The sequence below is a fragment of the Stegodyphus dumicola genome, chromosome 5 (assembly GCF_044657685.1).
Source record: "Stegodyphus dumicola isolate Sdum_Otavi_A_Nest chromosome 5, ASM4465768v1".
Taxonomy (NCBI): domain Eukaryota; kingdom Metazoa; phylum Arthropoda; class Arachnida; order Araneae; family Eresidae; genus Stegodyphus; species Stegodyphus dumicola.
Window position 1 is genome coordinate 39688951 of NC_140772.1, and position 19690 is coordinate 39708640.

The window sequence follows — 19690 nt, forward strand, 5'->3', positions numbered from 1 at the left end:
TAGCCGACGTCCATACATATATATGTGTCACATATACGTCCGGTTTTATTTCAGCATTGCTTTATATGCAAATATCATTGTCTTGATGTTAAACATCACTTTAAAATTTATTATACTTTGATATTCCTATATATAATATTAAGCAAAATTGTGATTTATAAGAGAATTTTAATACCCAATTAAATGCCCGTCTGGCCTACCAACCCCGGCTCTTGGTCTGGGGATTTTAGATATGGACTATCACAGAACGGTAATTTTGACCAAAGTGCAAAAAGGTCGGCTGCCATTCTTGTGGTGTTAGAAGTAAAGTTCCTTGTCTCTGTTATTATGAATCTCTAGTTGTGAAATCACGCTAGCTGAAATCATTGAAATTATAAGGTATTTCTCCCACTTTCCTAGCGTGCCTTCGTGGTGTAGTGGTTCTCGCACGCTGGGCTGGTATTCCAGAGGTCGGTGGTTCGATTCCCGGCGAAGGCAATTTCTAATTTTTCATTTCTCCGGCTTCCAAAAAATACCTAATATATCTACAACATCACTACATACTATTCTTTTTTTTTTTTAATAACTAGGCGGCTGGTAGCACAAGAAGCTAATATGACAAATATTTAAGTCCTTGACAAAAAATTTTAGACTTTCAAAAACCTCAAATTTAAATTAATATTTTACAGCCCTTTCCTTATTTTCTTCGATATTCTGGTATTATTAAAAACGCTAGCTTCTAAAAGTTAAGCACGCGATGGTAAAATCAACAGAAGGAGAAAAGTAAACCCTTGATTAACACCAAACTATATATTAAGGTAGCAAATGTGTTTACGCATAAAAGAAAACAAAGAACGAACTATACACAGAGATGAAAATACCATTTAATTTTCATAAAATATACGATGGCCTCATTAACAAATTGATATTCAAAGCATAAAACAAGAAAGCAAAGCTTAAATTAATAAAGGATGTGATCGCCCAAGAAACATTAACTGCACAGATTGCCTACGCTTTCAGTGAGATGAACAACCACTGCAGGCGCAAGCAATGTTCATTCCTCTACCAACGCAGGTTCCAATTGTATGAGACTGGCTGAAGCAGATAAACGTGCAGCGAACGACGGCATTCTAAACATTTTCAATGGGATTAAGGTCTGGGGAATACGGCGCCCACTCCATACAAGAAATGCCCATTCTCCGTTAACGATGTTGGCTAGATGGGGACAGACATTATCATTCATAAGGAGGAAATCAGGACCAATTGCTGAAGAGTACTCACAGAGGAGTGCAGGACTTCATCCCGAAACCGAACAGCTGTCACAGTGCGTCTTTGAAGTTATGCACCCGTGTACTCTATCTCATTCAAATTCCAGCCCATACTATTAGTGCTGCCACCTCCGAAGTCGTCATGTTTGATTATGTTTAGGGCCTGATTCCATGTGCCTCGTTCTTTCCATACCTTTACATGCTTATCGTCTGATTCCAGGGCCATTTTGGACTGGTCCGTGAACAGGAAGTTGCTCCAATCTAAGACAGTCGAATTGAGATGTTGATGACACCACTTTAATCTTTTCCTTCTAGATTGGGGGTTAGTGAAATATAAACTCGTATTACTCGAGCGTGCAGTCCCTCTATGTAAAGCCTTCGCACAATACTGACAGATCTTGTCTTACAAATGATGGCTGTAACAGATGTGGAGGTCCCTCGTCGATTCCTCTTGGCTACTATAGCTACATACCGATCTTTAGTAGAGATGGCAACCGTTAGTCGACAGGGCACGAGTCTCCTAATAACTGTTTGATTTGTTTGGAATTGTTCCCACATTTGAAAAATTACCGAATGATAACACCGAAGAAAAGAGAGACATCTTTGACAGACTGTTCTACTTTAATACGTCAGATAGCATGACAACGCTTGCTATTTGTCTTCTTTCAGCCCAGAAACACTGATATCATCATGTGAAATCAAAAATTATCCTGTGAAAGTTATAAACACTTCATACCATCATTTAAATGAACCTGCTCAACGCACGATATTCGTGTACTACCATCTACATTCGCAGAGATTTTCACCCACTCAAATTCGAATACGCTTTCTAAAATTACAAATAGAATGGATTGTGGAAATGCTTAGTCCAGTTAGCATCATTTTAAGATTTTACAATCTATATCTTGTGATTTATTTCTATATTTCAATAATGTCAGCAATCTGGCGAGCAAAGGATTTATTTTCCAATGAATTATCCTGAATATTATTGAACTTGCCATTTCTTACTTGGAAAAATCAATAGCTTGTGTCTAGATAGTATGATTTAGTGATATAAGGTCCACCTGCATAACTTTAAAAAATTTTCCTGAAGTCTTCTCTTTTAACTTACAGGAAATTGCTTTTTAATTTTCAAAAGGTTTCCCTGTGTATACCTCGTTGCAACAGTTTTGTGTCACCTACATCATTCAACGACCTTGGAAAAACGTCTTACTTTACAAACTTTGCAGCTCCTACTTTTTATTCTAATATCTACCATTAAGTTTTCTACCAGACTTGCACATCAGTCAGAATCAAGTCCAACTGCTCAGTCTCTTGCAATGCTGGTAGTTAGAGTATATGAATCAATTTCGTGAACAACGTAACTCCTTGAAATACAAGTAAAATTCAAGAACTGTAGGAATAAAACTTGGCACTTGGGGGGGGGAGTATACATAAAGAAATATCCAAATGTATAAACGCGTACTTTATCGTCAAGTTCGTTTTGAAGTGACGTTTGAGAGGCTTTAAAAATCTGGTTTGAAATTAATAATCAATCCCAGTGTCATTGTATGCCAAAAGGTTAAAAGCCACTGAGAACATTCAAGAAGAGAATTTTTATGATGACCTATAATCAATTCAATAAATAAATCTGTTTTCGGTTTCGGTAGAACTCACCGATTTTGGAAAGAACTTCCTTAACATAGTGCCAATAACTTCCATAATTCCAGAAATTTTCTGAAGCTAATATTGATTAGCAGTCAGCAGATTATAGGGTACATTAACATTTATGTTTTGATGTATGTCATTAGATAATTTAGTGATGCAATCAGTATATAGTGACGTGCATTGGTTTTCATCGAGAGACTAGGCATTAAATAGAATTTTAATCTTCTCTAAAACGACAGCCCACGGATAGTAAACGGCATTATCCCAAAGGAGTGACATTCAGTAGTAATATTTATTTATACTCTCAGAAATACTGGCTACTTTCAGACGCAGTCTTCATGACAGAGTTTATTGTATTCTGAATGCAAACTAACTTGTGCAACAACGCATAATATGTTCTGGTAAATTTATCAAACTAGGAAGAAGGGAAATCAGTCTGACTATACAGTAATAAATTAACACTTTTTAATCTGTTGGATGTCACGAAAATAATTAATTAATTAAAAATATTGCTGCCTTAAAAAGAACACAAGGCCAGCATAAAAGCCTATTCTTTAGTTTATATCGTTAATCATTTTGAAACTGTATAATATTCCACTTTGGAATGATAAGAAATAATGTTTCATTGTTGTACAAATGAGAACATATGTGATAGACCTACCTTTTGTAATAATTTATTTCTTTGAAAATGTGTTACCCTAAAACACACGGTAGACAAGCAATCAAGACCTTATGGTTGTGATCTGATAGCTGATCAGCCTGTATCATAAAGCTTCATGCTCCGCAATAAGCTCTAGGACGGGGACTAGATTTTCGTATTGTTTTCTTCGTATATTCAAACTTTAGAGAATTATTACGTCAATTTATTTTATTTCGAATTCTTTCACGTAACATAAGAATGCTCTCATCAAGACAAACTAAAATGTAGCACTAACATTTTAATTAAATGAGCTTATACTAATAGTAATAAAATTAAAATTTTAGAAATTATCGCCAGTAATTTATAGCATATCTAATGGAGTTATCGCATATAGCGACGCTATACAAAAGTTTTTCCGAGAAACAGATTTCCTCCAACTCTAGTTTTTTAACAGAAACATTTGCGTTGGACCGTGTGTAGCGGTTGGTACCCGAGACATTTTAAGAAGCCACGGAAATTGCTCCGTTTCCCGTAGGTGTTCACCGAGTCAACCAAATATCCCAGAATTGTTTCAACGCAGTGATACGTAGTTAGCAGATTTGATAGCGGTTTATATTTGGGAACTTTGGGAATAGATCCAACTTATAAAGCCGACACAACCCGAGCTCCTCCAGATCGCGCAAAACCGACTACACCCGAAAGACGGTGGTTCAAAAAGAGTCAAAATGATATTCTTTTTAATGCTTTTGAATATTAGATAACAATATACTTCAAAATGTTAATAATACCTAAACTGATAAGGAATTGCCCTAGTCCCTTTAGATCGTGGACGGCACGCCAAACATAGCACTTTGCAGGCTAGCTATATTGATTATATCAAATGTAAACCTACAATTTTATTTTTCTGCTCACTTGAATAGATTTATTTGCATCGCATCGCAGCACACCAGTAATCAGAAGGCAAGATATCCGTCAATTGATTGAAATTTAAGACTTTCCTATGTTCGAAAGAAATAAAAACTTTTTAATTAAAATTTTTGTATGTTTTATTTACCTTATCACAGCAATAAAATTTTATAAAAATGTGTACTCTTCGTACCCTGATATCAGAATTTTTAGTAAGAGGAACTTACTAGGGAGGAATTTCTTAGTTAGAAAAAATTTTTGTACATTTTTTGAGATTTATTTTAGAAATTAAGGAAAAAAAAAAAAAAAAAGAAAACTTTTTTTTCCAAGGAATTTTTCATCTTACGTATTGGTAAAATTTTTAACACATACTACAAAAATTTAAGAATGTAATGATTTTCATTAAAGCTGCTTCATTAAAATATGAAAAAGTTATATGAATATATGAAGTTTTATGATATAATAAATACCGCATCTAACAACCAAATCTATTAACTGTATTATACTTAAAGGTTTTGCCGAAATATTGTACATGTCTGTTAGTGAGTAATATCCTCAGTGGAAGACCCAACCATTTAGATATCTCTTTTCATTTGTGTTTTGTTTCGCTAGAAGTCAGCAGCCAAATGTCTACTTCTAAAGCAATCTGAACAAAAGTAAAGATGCAGAAGTAGACTCATTTAAATATTATTTTTACAGGTAGACGATCTACAACATGTTGATGAAGATTTATTAGAAAAAGCAGAAGGAAAAATTGCCGAGATTTTTTCAGTTTATAGGACTTTCACCAAGCACAGAAATCCCATATTTGAAGAAATTGATAAAGCTGAAGTATGTTTAAAAGAATTAATGACATTTTTTCCTCTAATATTTCAGCAGAAATATTTAAATTAAGGAGAATTACTTTAAAATTATACTATTCTGGTTTCTAAATAGCAACAGAAAAAAAAAAAAAAAAAAAAAAAAAAAAAAAAATCAAACCCCAAAAAGGATGTAATATTTTTTAAATATTCTAAAACACAAATTATTTCTTTCTTTAGTGGAATACAGTAAACACTCTAGGACAGGGATAAGCAAACGTTTTCGGTTGCGGCCCAAAAATCGGGGGGGGGGGGAATGTTTGGCGGGTCAAGATAAATTTTTTCTAAAATTTTAAAAAATTAAGGAGAATTACTTTAAAATTATACTATTCTGGTTTCTAAAAAAAAAGTTTGACAGGCCAAGACTAATTTTTCTAAGATTTTAAAAACCATATACAAGTATTACAATTTAAATATGTTAATGAGATGAATGAAATTGCGATTTCATTCTTAAAAGTTCTTTATCTTGAGGTTCGAAGTGAGAAAGACTAATTCTAAGGAACGAGGCTAAATGCTCATCTGTCAGTCTACTTCTGAAATAATTCTTTCTAAGGTTCATAGTTGAAAACACTTGCGCACTGATTTTCTGAGCGTGAGATATTAAATTTGGGAAACTTACTTTCGATAATGATTTGTAAAACTCTAACTTTGGCATATTTAAAAACAACTGCTTGAGATGATAATTATATTACAACTCCCATTAATTCAAGCTGCAAATCAGACCTCACTGCTTCACAGTTTACATGAAAGGCATGGTAAAAATATCCAATTCTGCTTGAATGGCACTGAAATCTTGAAATCAGCGTTCGAACTCAAAATGCAGTTTTTTTCAAGCCATCTTCATAATTCTGAAGCTTCTCTTCATTTACTGAGGGTATTGAATATAACCTCGGGAAATGAGACAAATCGCTCTTAGCTAGTTGTCCAGCAAACACATTAAGTTTTAGTTTAAAAGCTTTGAGATAGGCTCAGATATCGCCGATAAATTGATTTTTCCCTTGCATCTTGACATTCAAGTTGCTCATATGACAAAGAAGATATGTGAAGACTGAAGAATGCAAAGTCTGAAAGCCATTCTGTGTCTTCTAATATTTCGCACTCCGCAGAACACCGTTTCTCATGGAAGAACAACACAATGTCCTCTTTCAGCTGCCAAACTCGCTCGAAAACACGTCCTGCACTAAACCACCTTACTTTCGTGTAATACAGTACATCAGAGTATTCATATCATACGGACTGAAGAAAATCTCGACAATATTGTTCCTGGGATAGTTTTAAATAAAGCTTCCAAGAAATCCAGATTTTTTTCCTGTCATATTTGGTGCTCTATCAGTCGTAATACTGCATATACACTGGTTATCATAAATTAAGGAAAAATCACAAAAATAGCGATAACTCCCCCAAAAAATAAGCCAAACCGTGTAAAATTTGAATATGTTGCTAAGTAAGAGTAGCTGAGTAAAACTGCGATATGCAAATTAGTGGCGTTGCTTTCAGAATACGTCATCTGCGAGGAGCATAAAAGTCCATGTTTGAGAGCAAGCCCACATATTTCATTGTGACAGTGACACAAATCTGAGAGAGCCAATTCGTAACAATGACCTCCAGGCATCATTTGCCTGCAGAATTGCGATGGAGAGCCATTGGGAGACTAGAGGCAAAACAAAGTCAAACAGAAGTAGCCAGATGGCTAAATGTGAGTCTTTCTGTGGTTCACAGAATTTGGAGGCAATTTCAAACCACAGATTCGGCATGTAGAAGGTTCAGCCAAGGACGGCCAAATGCTATGACGAGCGCCGATGACCGATATTTGACATTATGTGCACGCAGGAATAGAACCGCTACTCCGACTCTTCTTAGATCCTTCCTTGCTGCAGCCACCGGAAGGTTCGTGTCAACGTCAACTGTGTGTAGAAGGCTTCACGAAGGTGGTCTGTATGCAAGACGACCAGCTATTTGTGTGCCGCTCACGTCACGCCATAGGAGGGACCGTTTTCAGTGAGCAGGACAACATGTCCACTGGCCGCCTGATCAACGGAGGGCGGTTTTCTTTACGGATGAGTCCAGATTTAGTCTAGAAAGCGATAGTAGGCGTTATTTGATATGGAGAGAACCTAGAACCCGTTATCATCCGTGAAAGAGATGCATACGGAAGGGGCAGTCTCTGTGTTTGGGGTAGCATCTCTTTGGGTGGACATACAGACTTCCATGTCTTTCCAAGGAGAACCGTGATTGCTCAGATTTATAGAGATGATATCCTTGATGTTTACTGTGCGCCCATATGCCGGGGCAATGGGTGATGCTTTCCTGTTACAGGACGACAATGCAAGACCACACAGGGCTCGTATCGTAGATGATTATCTTCAACAGGAAACAATTATGCGCATGGAGTGGCCAGCTCGATCCCCAGACATGAATCCTATCAAGCACGTTTGGGATGCTTTAGGGAGACGTCTAGCTGCTCTCAATCCGTCCCCTCAGACAATTATCACGCTTAGAACTGCTTTGCAAGAGCAATGGCTCTCGCTTCCTATGAAACTGATAGACCGCATAATTGAAAGCATCACACATCGCTGTATAACTTCTAGAGGCGATCATATTCCATATTGAAGATACTTTTCCTATATCAAACTGACACCTTCCATTTGTTCATTTTATACATGTGCTAATTTCTATACTACCATATATGTTTGGTAATTTCTTTTTATGTTATTTGATACCTTACTATGTGTTGTATATTGTGGGTATTGGTTTGGTTTATTTAATTATGGCAAAGCACACTAGGGCTATCTGCCTAAGGGGAGGGATGCCTTCGTGGAGGACTTTCTAATATATTGTGGGTAAGTTTCATTAAAATCTACACGTAACTTTTTTAGTAATCGTGATTTTTTCCTTAATTTTTGATAACCAGTGTGTTTGTTATAGGCACTTTCAAAGTTAAAAGCCCTTCCTGAAATTCATGAAAAATATCACATCACATTCTAGTTCCTTTTAAAGAACGCATACGCGCCACTTCCTCGGTAATTTCAAAGTTCTCATCAACACCTCATGAGATTACTGCTCAGTTAGTAATTATACTAACTGAGCAGTATCATTTATATCAGTGCTTTCATCCATGGCTATGGAGAAAAATTTAAACTATCCAATCTCTGACTCTAATTCTGATGTCAAATTTTTACCGATGTCTTCGAATATACCGTTTTTCGAGATAAGCTTAGTTTCAAAATTATTTTTCTTGTCTGGACATAAAACATCACAAACTTGGAGCATGCATTGTTTAACGAACTCACAATCACTGAAAGCTTTATTATTTTTAGCAATATTGTATGTTACAATGTAGCTTGCATGTGTAGCTACTTCTTGGATACTGTTTAGCTTCTTGAAAACATTTTGTCGGCCTGTGTTTGTAATTGGAATTCTTATGATTAGATGTGAAATGACGGGCAAGACTGTTACAGCTTCATTGCAGATGAGTCACACTGGTTTATCTTTTACACCTGTAAAAAATATTTCTAAGTCCATTTATCATTAAAAGCACGGCACTCTGAATCTACTTTACGTTTTTAGTACCCATTTTGGGGTTGAAATATCTTCGAATAACCCAAAAGCAAGCACTAGCTACGCTATACTTTTAATAATTTTACCACTATTCACAATCATGCTATATGTCCGCTATCGTTCCATACACAGTCAATAATATTAGAACTCGCGCCAAAAGAAAAATGCTTAAAATGCGCAGTCTGCCATATGAGGTCTAATTCACCTCAATTCACCAATTGGATTCCCATATGTCTGCTCCCCGAGAAAGAAATAACGCTTGTTGGCGCCAATCTACAGCTCTAACTAATAAAGAACTTCCGCTTTTGAAACTTGGAAACCGATTGAAAGCTGTCTGTGCTTGCTATTTCTGTCGATTTATGTTTTGTAGAACAAAAATAGAGAAAGTAAAAAGATCATCAGTCCTTTAAAAAAAAAAAAAGAAAAAGAAAAGAAAAAAGATATTTAAACAAAGAAGAAAAGGAGATGGATATGTAATATATATATTTTTAATTTTCCTTAGACCGGCAAATTAAAATTCTATCCGCGGGCCGAATAGAAACTTCCTGCGGGCCGTAGTTTGTCCATTCCTGCTCTAGAGGATGTCTACTAAAACGAGTATATCGTTTTTGGTAATAAAATAAATAGACCAACACAATGCTCTATATATTTTATTTATTGAAAATTAATTTAATATATTCTTTATACATTAATTTCAACATTTTGAGACCATCTGTACATAATTAATATCTGCACATATGTAAATGGCTTAACAATGTCCAAAATATTGTAAACTAGTTAGAAAGGAGTGTAGAGACATTAGGTTATTTCTGAGCAGTACAGATGAAAAATGAGCAACACCTTCGAACCACCACACCACGAAGGCATGCTAATAAAGCGTAAGAAACCCATTATATAATTCCCCCTTTAAAAAAGGGCGACTGGAGTTTTTAGGGAACGCAGTCACCACATGCTGGGTGTGCAGCATAATCATCCACCACCCTTTTTTAGTTCGGGCACCACTGTAGAGACATTAAGTATTTTGGGAAGCAGGCAAGATGAAAAATGAGCAACAACTTCGCCGGGAATTGAACCACGGACCTCTGAAATACGCACCTAGCGTGCAGACCACCACACCACAAAGGCATGCTAAGGCGGCGGGAAAAATATCTTAAAGAAGTAGTGACAAATTTATGGTCAAGGGAGAATGCACATTATATTAAGAACTAGAATAAAACTAAATAGAAAAGAAAACCTATGAAGAATTTTAAAAATAGAACTGTTCAAACAGTAAAATGGAGGAAGAAGCAGTTAAATTTAAGTTAAGTCGTCTTCTGAAATCACAGGCTTGAGTTTATTAACTATTTATTAAAGTGCCTATTATAGCACTGCCAAATGCATAGGCCACTACTTTTTTAAACTCACTACAGGCAGCCCATGCTTTTATTATCCATGATATAAATGAACTATATAAATTACTTTTCTCCTTTTAGTGCATTACTTATCATATCCATTTTAAATATGAGCTCATTCCATGAAAGTCTTTTTTTTTTTTTTTTTTAATTATATTTTATTTAATTATCTGCTAAATGTCAGAAAGATCCTCTGTTAAAACAGTTTTTATTAAGTAATGAATAATAATAAGGCAGAATTCTCAGCAATGATACATGCTGCTTCAAAATGTGCTATATTTTAGATAAAATCTGTTATCTAAACTGTTTTTATCAGCATTGATTTCAGTTTTCGGAAAGTGATTCTAAAGTAAATTACATTAAAAATATTTTGAAGCAATGCTATATTGTGACAATTTTAAAAAAGAAACAGACAATATCCTAAGATTTGTCTAATATTACATAACACAAATAATATTTAAAATACTAATGCAAGTAGGAATTTTAAAACACTGCTTAATTATTTGACCAAATTCCAGTTTCATTAGCTCCATTAGTTTTTGCATTTTGCTCCAAGCATTAGGTTTTGCATATCTAGGCATAATTTGAATCGTAAAATGGAAATATGGAAAAAATTGGTATGTTATTTCAGAAAGAGTCCGATTTTGTGTCAAAATACCTAGAAGATATTTATTAGAATAGAGCTTTATATTAATTTGTTAGAATAGAGCTTTATATAAATCTAATATATATCCTAAGTCGTGCTTTAAAGACATGAAAAACGAAATTTGAATTTTGTCAATCGGCCTAGTAGAACGGTACATTAGAACTGTCTTTTTTTTTTGGAGGGGGGAGGGGCGCAGTGTAAATTTTCTTTCTTTAAGATGCCTGCAACATTAGCCTTCAAGCCTACCATTCCTGGTGCACTGTTTACACTAAGTGCTAAGCGATTATCTTGAGCAACTGCACTCTTTTTAAGTTTTAATAATTAGCTATGCTATATATCAAACAAAGCCTGTCGAACCTCATTCTAAAGGAGGGGCAGAAAGTAAACTACACTCAGTTTCTGAAGACTCAATTAAAAAAAGAAAGAAAGAACAATTGGATACAGTTTTGGATCAGTTATTATTGCTTCCATCTGTAGAGCAGTAGTATTGAACTGTTTTAATGCAATTAACTGAAGATTTATTTCGATACCTATTTATTGACTCCATTTCTTCTATAATTGCAGCCCTTTTTATCCTTTCATTTGAGTATTTCTTAGGAATTTTACTGACTGGAAACATTTTTCTAAACAAGCTGCAGCATGATCCGATGCATTCAGTGGCAGGTTGTGCTCCAGTAAAAAGGGAAAGAATAGACATTCTGCATTAACAGCTTTTTGGTCCTTTGTTTTCCCAGACATTTTTTTGTTTTCCCCCAGTACAACTCACGTTGTCCTTGTGTATGCACGTTTTTAAGAACATCATCCCTTTTACCGCGCGAAATCGAAAAATCAAAATAACAAACAGTGCACATTACAATATTACATTTCCTTCACAAAATAATAGAAGGAAAGTGATCTATGTACGATTTTTGAGAAATACATGAGTATTTTACATTTCTCGCAGACAAAAGATCACAGTTTCTTGGAAGCATGTGAAACTTTCGCTGCTGACTGGGGAGACGAGCAAAATAAACCTCAATCTTGCGATCTGTAGCAGTGCTTGGTTCTCCTTGAAGAACTGGTACATGACATTTTTGGACATGTGTTTTAGACTCTCACACACAAAGCAGAAATGTGGCGTATCTCACTGATGAAATGACTTTCCTGTAAATGTTTTCCTGTATATGTATCTAGATAAAAAATATGCTTTTTGAAGCCAAAAATTACTTTTTTTGGGTACAAATAATGAAGTGTTAAGCCAAGCTACATAAAAATAATGAGAAAGTTTAAAAGTAAGAGAAAGTTGGGAGGAATATGTTGAAAATCGGGTTGGCAGGAGTATAGTCGAAAATCAGGAGTTTCCCGCCTAAATCAAGAGAGTCGGCAATTCTGCAGTATTTAATATAAAGTTCCAATAAGCTACTAAAGTACCTGAGATGATAGGTTGTTTCGTATTATTTTAAGTCTCATTAGCTGTAAGAAATAAAGTTAGGGCTATCTGCCTCAGGGTAGGGATGCCTTCGTGGAGGACTTTCTAAGGGAAACTGGCCCGTATACATAACATAACATTTAATGGCACTTCCTTCTTATGAAAAGAAGGAAAAGAGTTTAGGCAATATTGCCCATTACTCTTCCGCCATTTGATCATTTAAATCAAGGGATTTAAATGGTAACTCCCATGAAAGGTAAGTAATAAATAAATAGATAAGATCCCAAACTGACATCAAATCTATAGTATCAGCAACAGATCCCATCTCTAAATTCAGGGTGTCGGTTGAATCATGAAAACTTCCCTATTGGATGAAGAGCCGATTCAATCCCTCCCAAACCACCAAACGCAAATTCTTGACCAAACAAGAGTATGATGGCGAGTCAAAAAAAAAAAAAAAAAAAAATAAAATAAAATAAAATAAAATAAAATAAAAAATAAAAAATAAAAAAATAAAAAATAAAATAAAATAATTAATAAATAAATAAATAAAATAATTAAATAAGGAGGGCAGAGGTGCTTTCTCAAGCCAAATGGCCAGAAAGTGTATAAAGATTTGATATCTATTTTCAAATTATATTCCAAAACACAGCTATAAGAGGGTTTCTTTTCAAAAAAAAAAAAAAAAAAAAAAAAAAAAAAAAAAAAAAAAAAGAACTCACAGGGCGTCTCAATGCTTGTTTCTTGTGGTTTCAAATTCACCTTACCTGTAGGTGTTTAGTATACATCAGAAACCCTATTATGCCAGAGAGCCCTTTGTATAGAAGGGCTTGATCAAAGGTAATATAGGGAAACCCAAGGAATTTGTTTCTAGTGACAGAAAGCACCGGACATCGTCCCAGAAAGTGAAAAGGTGTTTCCTCTTCTCCACAAGCTGGGCAGAAAGGAGATTCGACAAGACTACATTTGTGGAGATGCTTATCCAGATAAGCATGTCCGGTAACAATTTGAATTACCTGGCTAAGTTAGTTCTAGTGAGGTGTACGAGTTTACCTGATAAGTTAAGTGTACTGAGCACCAATTTAGAATGAGCACAGTCTGGTAGTTTAGACCATATATCATCATGTTTGTTCTTTATCCAGCTTCTTACTTCTTTTTTAACAGTTTGATATGAAACTGGGTAAAATGGTTCTGGGCCAGACATGGGTAGTTGCGAAGCATCTTTAGCTACTTTTATCAGCTAGTTCATTTCCAGCAAAATCACAATGACTTGGGACCCAGACTAAACTAATGGTATTATGGGCCTGAGCCAGAGAATTGAGATCTTGAGTACAGTTCAAAACACAGTTTTGTAACTTGACACGATTAGCCAGGGCAAGGATGGCTGATTGGCTGTCAGAGAGAATATATATATACTTATCAACTGTATTTTTAGCTAAGAGCTCCCTGGCGACCATATTGATCGCCAGAACCTCGGCTTGGAAAACAGTTGTTAATTTACCAAGGTATAGATGAAATCTTCTTCAGATCCCTTGGTTCTTATAATAGCTCCAGCTCCAGCTCCAGTGAAGTTGGATTTTGGTCCATCTGTGTAACATTCAATTGATCCTGTTGGAATTAGGTCAATTAGAGATTCTATCTCATTCCTTTTTGGTATACGAGTTGAGAATAGTTTATATGGAACTACTGTTTTAGTAATTGCATCTTTGGGCATATAGATTATAGGGATCTCATTGCCCAAATCCAGACATATGTCAATGTGGCTTTTCAGGTGGCTTTTATGACCAAAACCTGTCCTTTGGCACTATGTGCCATTTTTATTCAATCTATATATGGCTTTAATTGCTTCTCCGCTCGAATAATTTCAAGGGTGGAATTTTCAATAAAAATTCTAATGCAGCAGTAGGGGTACTATTTAAAGCCCCACTAATGCATAGGCAAGCAAGTCTTTGCACCTTTTGTAAAATGTTTAAATATGTGCTTTTGTTAATAACATTGATCCAGACCACGCATCCGTAAGAAAGCATTGGCCTGACTATGGCAGTATAAATCCATAGAGTAGATTTTTGGTTAAGGTCTCATTGTTTACCAACGATCCGCCTACAAAGTACTAGAACATTTGAGGCTGTTTGTGCCTTTTCTTTTATATAGGTGATCCATGTAAGTTTACTGTCCAGGTAACACCCTAGGTATTTAACGCATTCCTTACGTCTGATAATTTGGTTACCCAGATATAAATCTGCCAGTTTCCATCTCCTTCTCCACGTGAAAACTATGACCTCAGATTTTTCAGCAGAGAAAGATAGGCCATTTGTTTCACCCCAGTGTGAAACTTTATTCAAGATCTGCTGAGCTTGATTGTGTAGGGTTCCGATATCGAAACCCTGTAATAACACAATAAGGTCATCAGCATAAGCCTGTAACATGCCAGGTTCCTCCCATAGAATTACTAAGAGTGAGTCGAATACCAGGTTCCACAGGAACGGAGAAAGAATACCACCCTGTGGACACCCTTTATTAATATCTTTCTTTACTTCATAGTCAGTGAGACTAACACAGATATTCCTGTTTTTAATCATAAAGATGACCCATCTAGTTATCATAGGGTGAATATGACTTCCAGTAAGGGCCTTATGTATTTTCTCGAAACCGATGTTATCAAAGACTCCTACAATATCCAGTAGAATCCCAATGGCAAAGTGTCCGCCTATAATTGTTTTTTCTATTCTCCACACGAGTTGGTGTAAGGCCGACTCAGTGGAGAAGCCAGGCCTAAAACCGTGTTGGTCTAAGCCAAAAGTATGGTTCAGATTATTACCTGACTGGAGGTGCCAGAAAATCAATCGCTCCAACAGCTTAAGCTGGAAGGATGTTAGCGTAATCATTCTAAATGAGTTTGGTTTCTCATATGTATCTTTTCCTGGTTTAGGAAGAAACATACCTCATGAAGTTCTCCACACCTTAGGAACATACCCTAAAAACAAACTGGATTCGAATATGTCCACGAGAATGTGGCCAAAAATATCCCAGCCTTTCTGAAGCACAATTGGGTAAATGTCATCGTTCCCTGGAGATTTAAAGGGAAGAAATACATCAAGGGCCGCTTTAGCCTTTTCAAAGTTCACTACTGTCTTAGCAAAATCCAAATCTAATGGATTATGAAGTAGTTCCAATGGATTTTCCTGGGGGTCAGAGGTCAGAGGTGTAACTTGACACGATTAGCCAGGGCAAGGATGGCTGTCCCCCAGATGAAAATTCAACATGGTCGAAAGTGTATCCAAAGGGTTTATACTATAACTGCCATCAGGTCGCTTAACCGATGAGAGTTGAGACTCCTGAGATCTTTTAAGAATCTTATATACTCTGGCAGTCTCATGATAGAACAGAATATCTGTGCAGAATGATATCCATGAGTTGTATTTAGTTTTCCTGATTTCACTTTTAAATTTCCTTTGTATAATTTTGAAGTTAGACCAGTTAACTTCAGATTTATTTCTGACTGCTTTCCTGCGAGCTCTCCGAACCTCTAGGCGGAGGCTTTCAAGCTCCTTGGTCCTCCAAACTCTCTTGCTAGGAGAGTATTTCCTTCGTTTGAGAGGGCATGATGCATGATAAAATTCAATAATGATATTTGTCAGATTGTTTGCTTGAGTATCAAGCTCCTCGACTGTACAATTATTGTCTAAAACCTGAAGGTTAATGACATTAGAAACCAGGGAGTCCTTATAAAGGTCCCAATTTGTGTTTTTAATGTTTCTGAAATATTCAGCTGGAATTTCATCTCTAATACAAAATTGTATAAGGCGATGGTCTGAAAGTGAGGGATTGTCACTTACATGCCAATTCTCAATAAGGTTATAAATATCAGAAGAAGTTAATGTGAGGTCAATGACTTCTTCTCTTCTGTTGACAAAGGTGGGGCGATTTCCCCTGTTTACCCAAGTTAGATTGGTATTCATTATAAGTTCCATGAGTTTTTCTCCTCTAGGATAAGTATCAGAACTGCCCCATGATAGGTGGTGAGCGTTAACATCAACACCAATAACCATAGGAATATTGTTTATTTCACAGAAACTCACAAGATCTATAAATTCTTGCGGAATGTTAAGGTCACAAGCCATATAAACCGAGCAAAAACAAATGTTTCCTCTCAGTGAACTGTTTATGTCCTTAGTTAAAATAGCAGTTAAGTCCTCTGATATAAATTGGGATAATTTCATAGCCTTTATATTTTTAGAAATGTAAATGCTAGTTCTAGGTCTTTTATTAGGTCCCTCTGTCGAAAAGAAGTGTGCGTTCATGGGCCTACCAAGGATTTTACCCTTGTACACCCAAGGTTCTTGAATTAAGGCAACAAAAGTGCCTTTCTTACCTAATTGAGCAGCTAAATTGCATGAAGCTGCTCTGCTATGTTGCAGGTTTAGCTGACTAACCTTAACCATTAAAACAGGTTAAATGAGAGAAAAGAACTTCCCTGAGAAAGATTTTAGGAGAGACTTAGTTAAAAGCCACATCCTTAGCCCACTACTTCAAAGGAAGTAGTGACAGGGAAAAACTATTCAGATGTCTTCCCCAGAGCCTCCAAAAAAGCTCTGGTTCTGACTGCTTTTCGGTCTCCCCTTCTTCCGTCAACTGTTTCCTCGAAGGATCCTTGGGCGGAGGAATTGATTTCTCCTATTGCCTTGGTTCCTTCAGCTGTACACAGCCACGGGTACCACAAAAAAGTTTGAAATTCTGGGCCTCCAGATAATCCATAAGCTCAGGTTCCACTCACAGCACCAGGGTATTATCTCCGTCTCCAGGGATAACTGCCTTGATGGCGATCTTCTTAACATCCAGGCCCTTGTTACAGGCATCAAGGAGCTTGATGTTATATTTTGGTGACCTGTTACCAGGAAACCAAACGAAAAACCTCTTCATGGGGGATCTGTCCCCGGTAGCCATGGCATGATAACCAGGAAGGTTTTCTTCAGGGCCAGGTAGATCATTAATTAAAGTCTTTAGGATGTCCACAGTCTTCTGGTCCTCACATGCAATGTTGAGGCCATTCGGCTGCAGGACTGTCTTGTGGACTCTGCAGGTGGTGATAGAGCCATCGATAATTCGGTCATCAATTATAGAGGTGATGAAATCTGAATCCACCGATGTTATGTCTCTGGAGTCATCCTTGCAGATGACTCACAGAGTAATTGCCTTTCTTGCAGCTTGACTATAAAGCAGTCGTTTCTTGAGGGCCATTTCTGGGGTGTCAATAGCAATGCGTTCTCTCTTATGAGACTCTTCATTGCTTGGATGGCTCTTCCTCACCAGTTTGGAGGTCGCTCCAGAGGTCCCAGCTTTATCTGTTTTCTCCTTCGCTCCCTTCTCCCCAGAGATCAAGATCCCTTAAATGGCCCTCTCCAGCCGTTTCCGCTCTTTCTGGCGTTGTCTCTTTTCTCTTCTTTTATTTACAACCTCCGTCATTGGTGACTGGTCATCCACTTGCGCATCTGGCACAGTACTTCTGACAGAGGAGTCAGTATCCATCCCCACTGGGTTCAAGGCGTCCGTGTCCGAAGGCACATTCACCCTTTCACCAGCGGTTCTGGTTTCTGTAGTCCTGAAGAGAAGTGTCCGCACCCCGGGGGTGCATTCACTCCCTCAGAAGGAGCTACAGTGGTTATAGTGGGGGTTTCAGAAGATGCGTTTTTTATCTAATTTTATATTGCAAGCATCCATATCTGATTGAAAAAAGGGGGAGAAAAATTCCTTCTGATTTTCTAAGAGCCAGTTTGGAGGGGCTAGCCCCAGATTCAGCAGCCAGCAGTGACCTCGGAAGAGCCTCCCGCTCTGCCATGCAGGACCCCACCCAGGCACCACCTGGAACTACAAGGCAGGCGAGATTATACACCAGCTGATAGAGCAGCCAGGACATGCTGGTTAGGCTGCCCCGGGCTCCTGTACTATCTGGTGGCCTGAGACGCAAAACTCAGCTTTTCTTCTGTATCCTCTACATGGCTGCTTCCTCCAAGACCCCTCCTCTTTAGATCAAAAGTCCTCGGAATTTCAAATCCTCCCCACAATCGCCGGTTTTCCCAGGGAAGAGTGGTCCGTTGGGTCGTCATAAGATTACTCATCATCAGACCGAACCTCATCCCACTAAACCCCGGTATGCCACAGGACTTTATGACAGTTACCCATTTAGCACCACCCAGGGGGCACGTGTGACTTAAGGATAATCACGGACGCGGGTAACATTACCCCCTGGCTCGTATACATGTTACACATGGGGAAAACCACAAAAACACCCATGCAGCCAGCCCGTTCATGGGATTCGAACTACCAGTGTTCAGCGACTTTACCGCTCGGCCGCTGGTGGGCCCCATTTTTGTGTTGTTTCTTGCATCCACAATAAGGATGGAAAGGACATAACTCAGGATGTACAGATAACTTCTGAGCAGTTAGTTACAAATGATTAAATTACACAGTTGCAATTTTTTTTCTTTCTAAAAATATAATTTAAAAAGCATTAAGAACATTTTACAGCAGTTATAATATATGAAACTGATTCTAAAATATTAGTACAACTATAAAAGCTGCAAAACTTTTGTGTTCTGTGGCAATAACAAACAACAAAATGCTTATGCATCTTTTTTAATTAGAAAATTTTCCAGATATTTCACCTAATTTACATTAGTTTCCTTCTCTTTAGCATCTTTTCTATGTTTATTTATTTCAATAAAGGTATCAGCATTTTCAAAAGTCTCTGCTTCATCTTTTAATTTGTTAATGTTTCAACAATGTACCTTTGAAGAATAATTTTCTTTCTATTTACAAACCAATTTCTTTAGAATTTAGGGCAGGCATTGAGGTTATGTATGGTGAACTGAGAAATATACAGTCAAAAGTCATTAATTCGGACACCCATAATTCGGAACTCAAAGCTACAAACTTTCTGCGCATGCATCGCGTTGACGCATGCATGTAAGACCTTTACGGCTGCGCATAATATGTTTACGCATGCGAGTTTAATGTATAACGGAAGGTATAAGCTAAAATTATCTAATTATCTATTTCAGTTAATGTTGCAGATTGCGTTGTTCCTTAATCTTTGAATTGGATCCGGCTTATTATTTTTTGCAGACTGTTAGAGCAATTTTATAAAAGTAAGCTTGAACTTTCGATTATGTCAAATAGAATTTCCGATGCTGGAGCTGCCAAAGCAAAAGTATGTTTCGATGTCCATCAAACAAAAAGTGGAATTGCTGCAAAAAATGGATAAAGGGGGGGGACACCACAGCACGCAATGAATTGGAAGTTGATCTGTCAGCACTATCCTTATCTTCAGGGCATATGTTTTTATTTTATTTGGCTTCCTTACTAAATGTAGTATTTCATCTTGATGTAC

General features: G+C 36.9%; 1 protein-coding gene across 1 annotated transcript in view; it reads left to right on the top strand.

Annotated features, from left to right (window-relative positions):
• Positions 1-19690, top strand: part of LOC118202593 (uncharacterized) — a 58578-nt gene that overhangs the window by 35647 nt on the left and 3241 nt on the right. The window contains exon 8 of the mRNA XM_085816604.1: positions 5140-5271. Within this exon, the coding sequence (XP_085672730.1) occupies positions 5140-5271 (132 nt within the window). The remainder of the gene's footprint in view (positions 1-5139; positions 5272-19690) is intronic.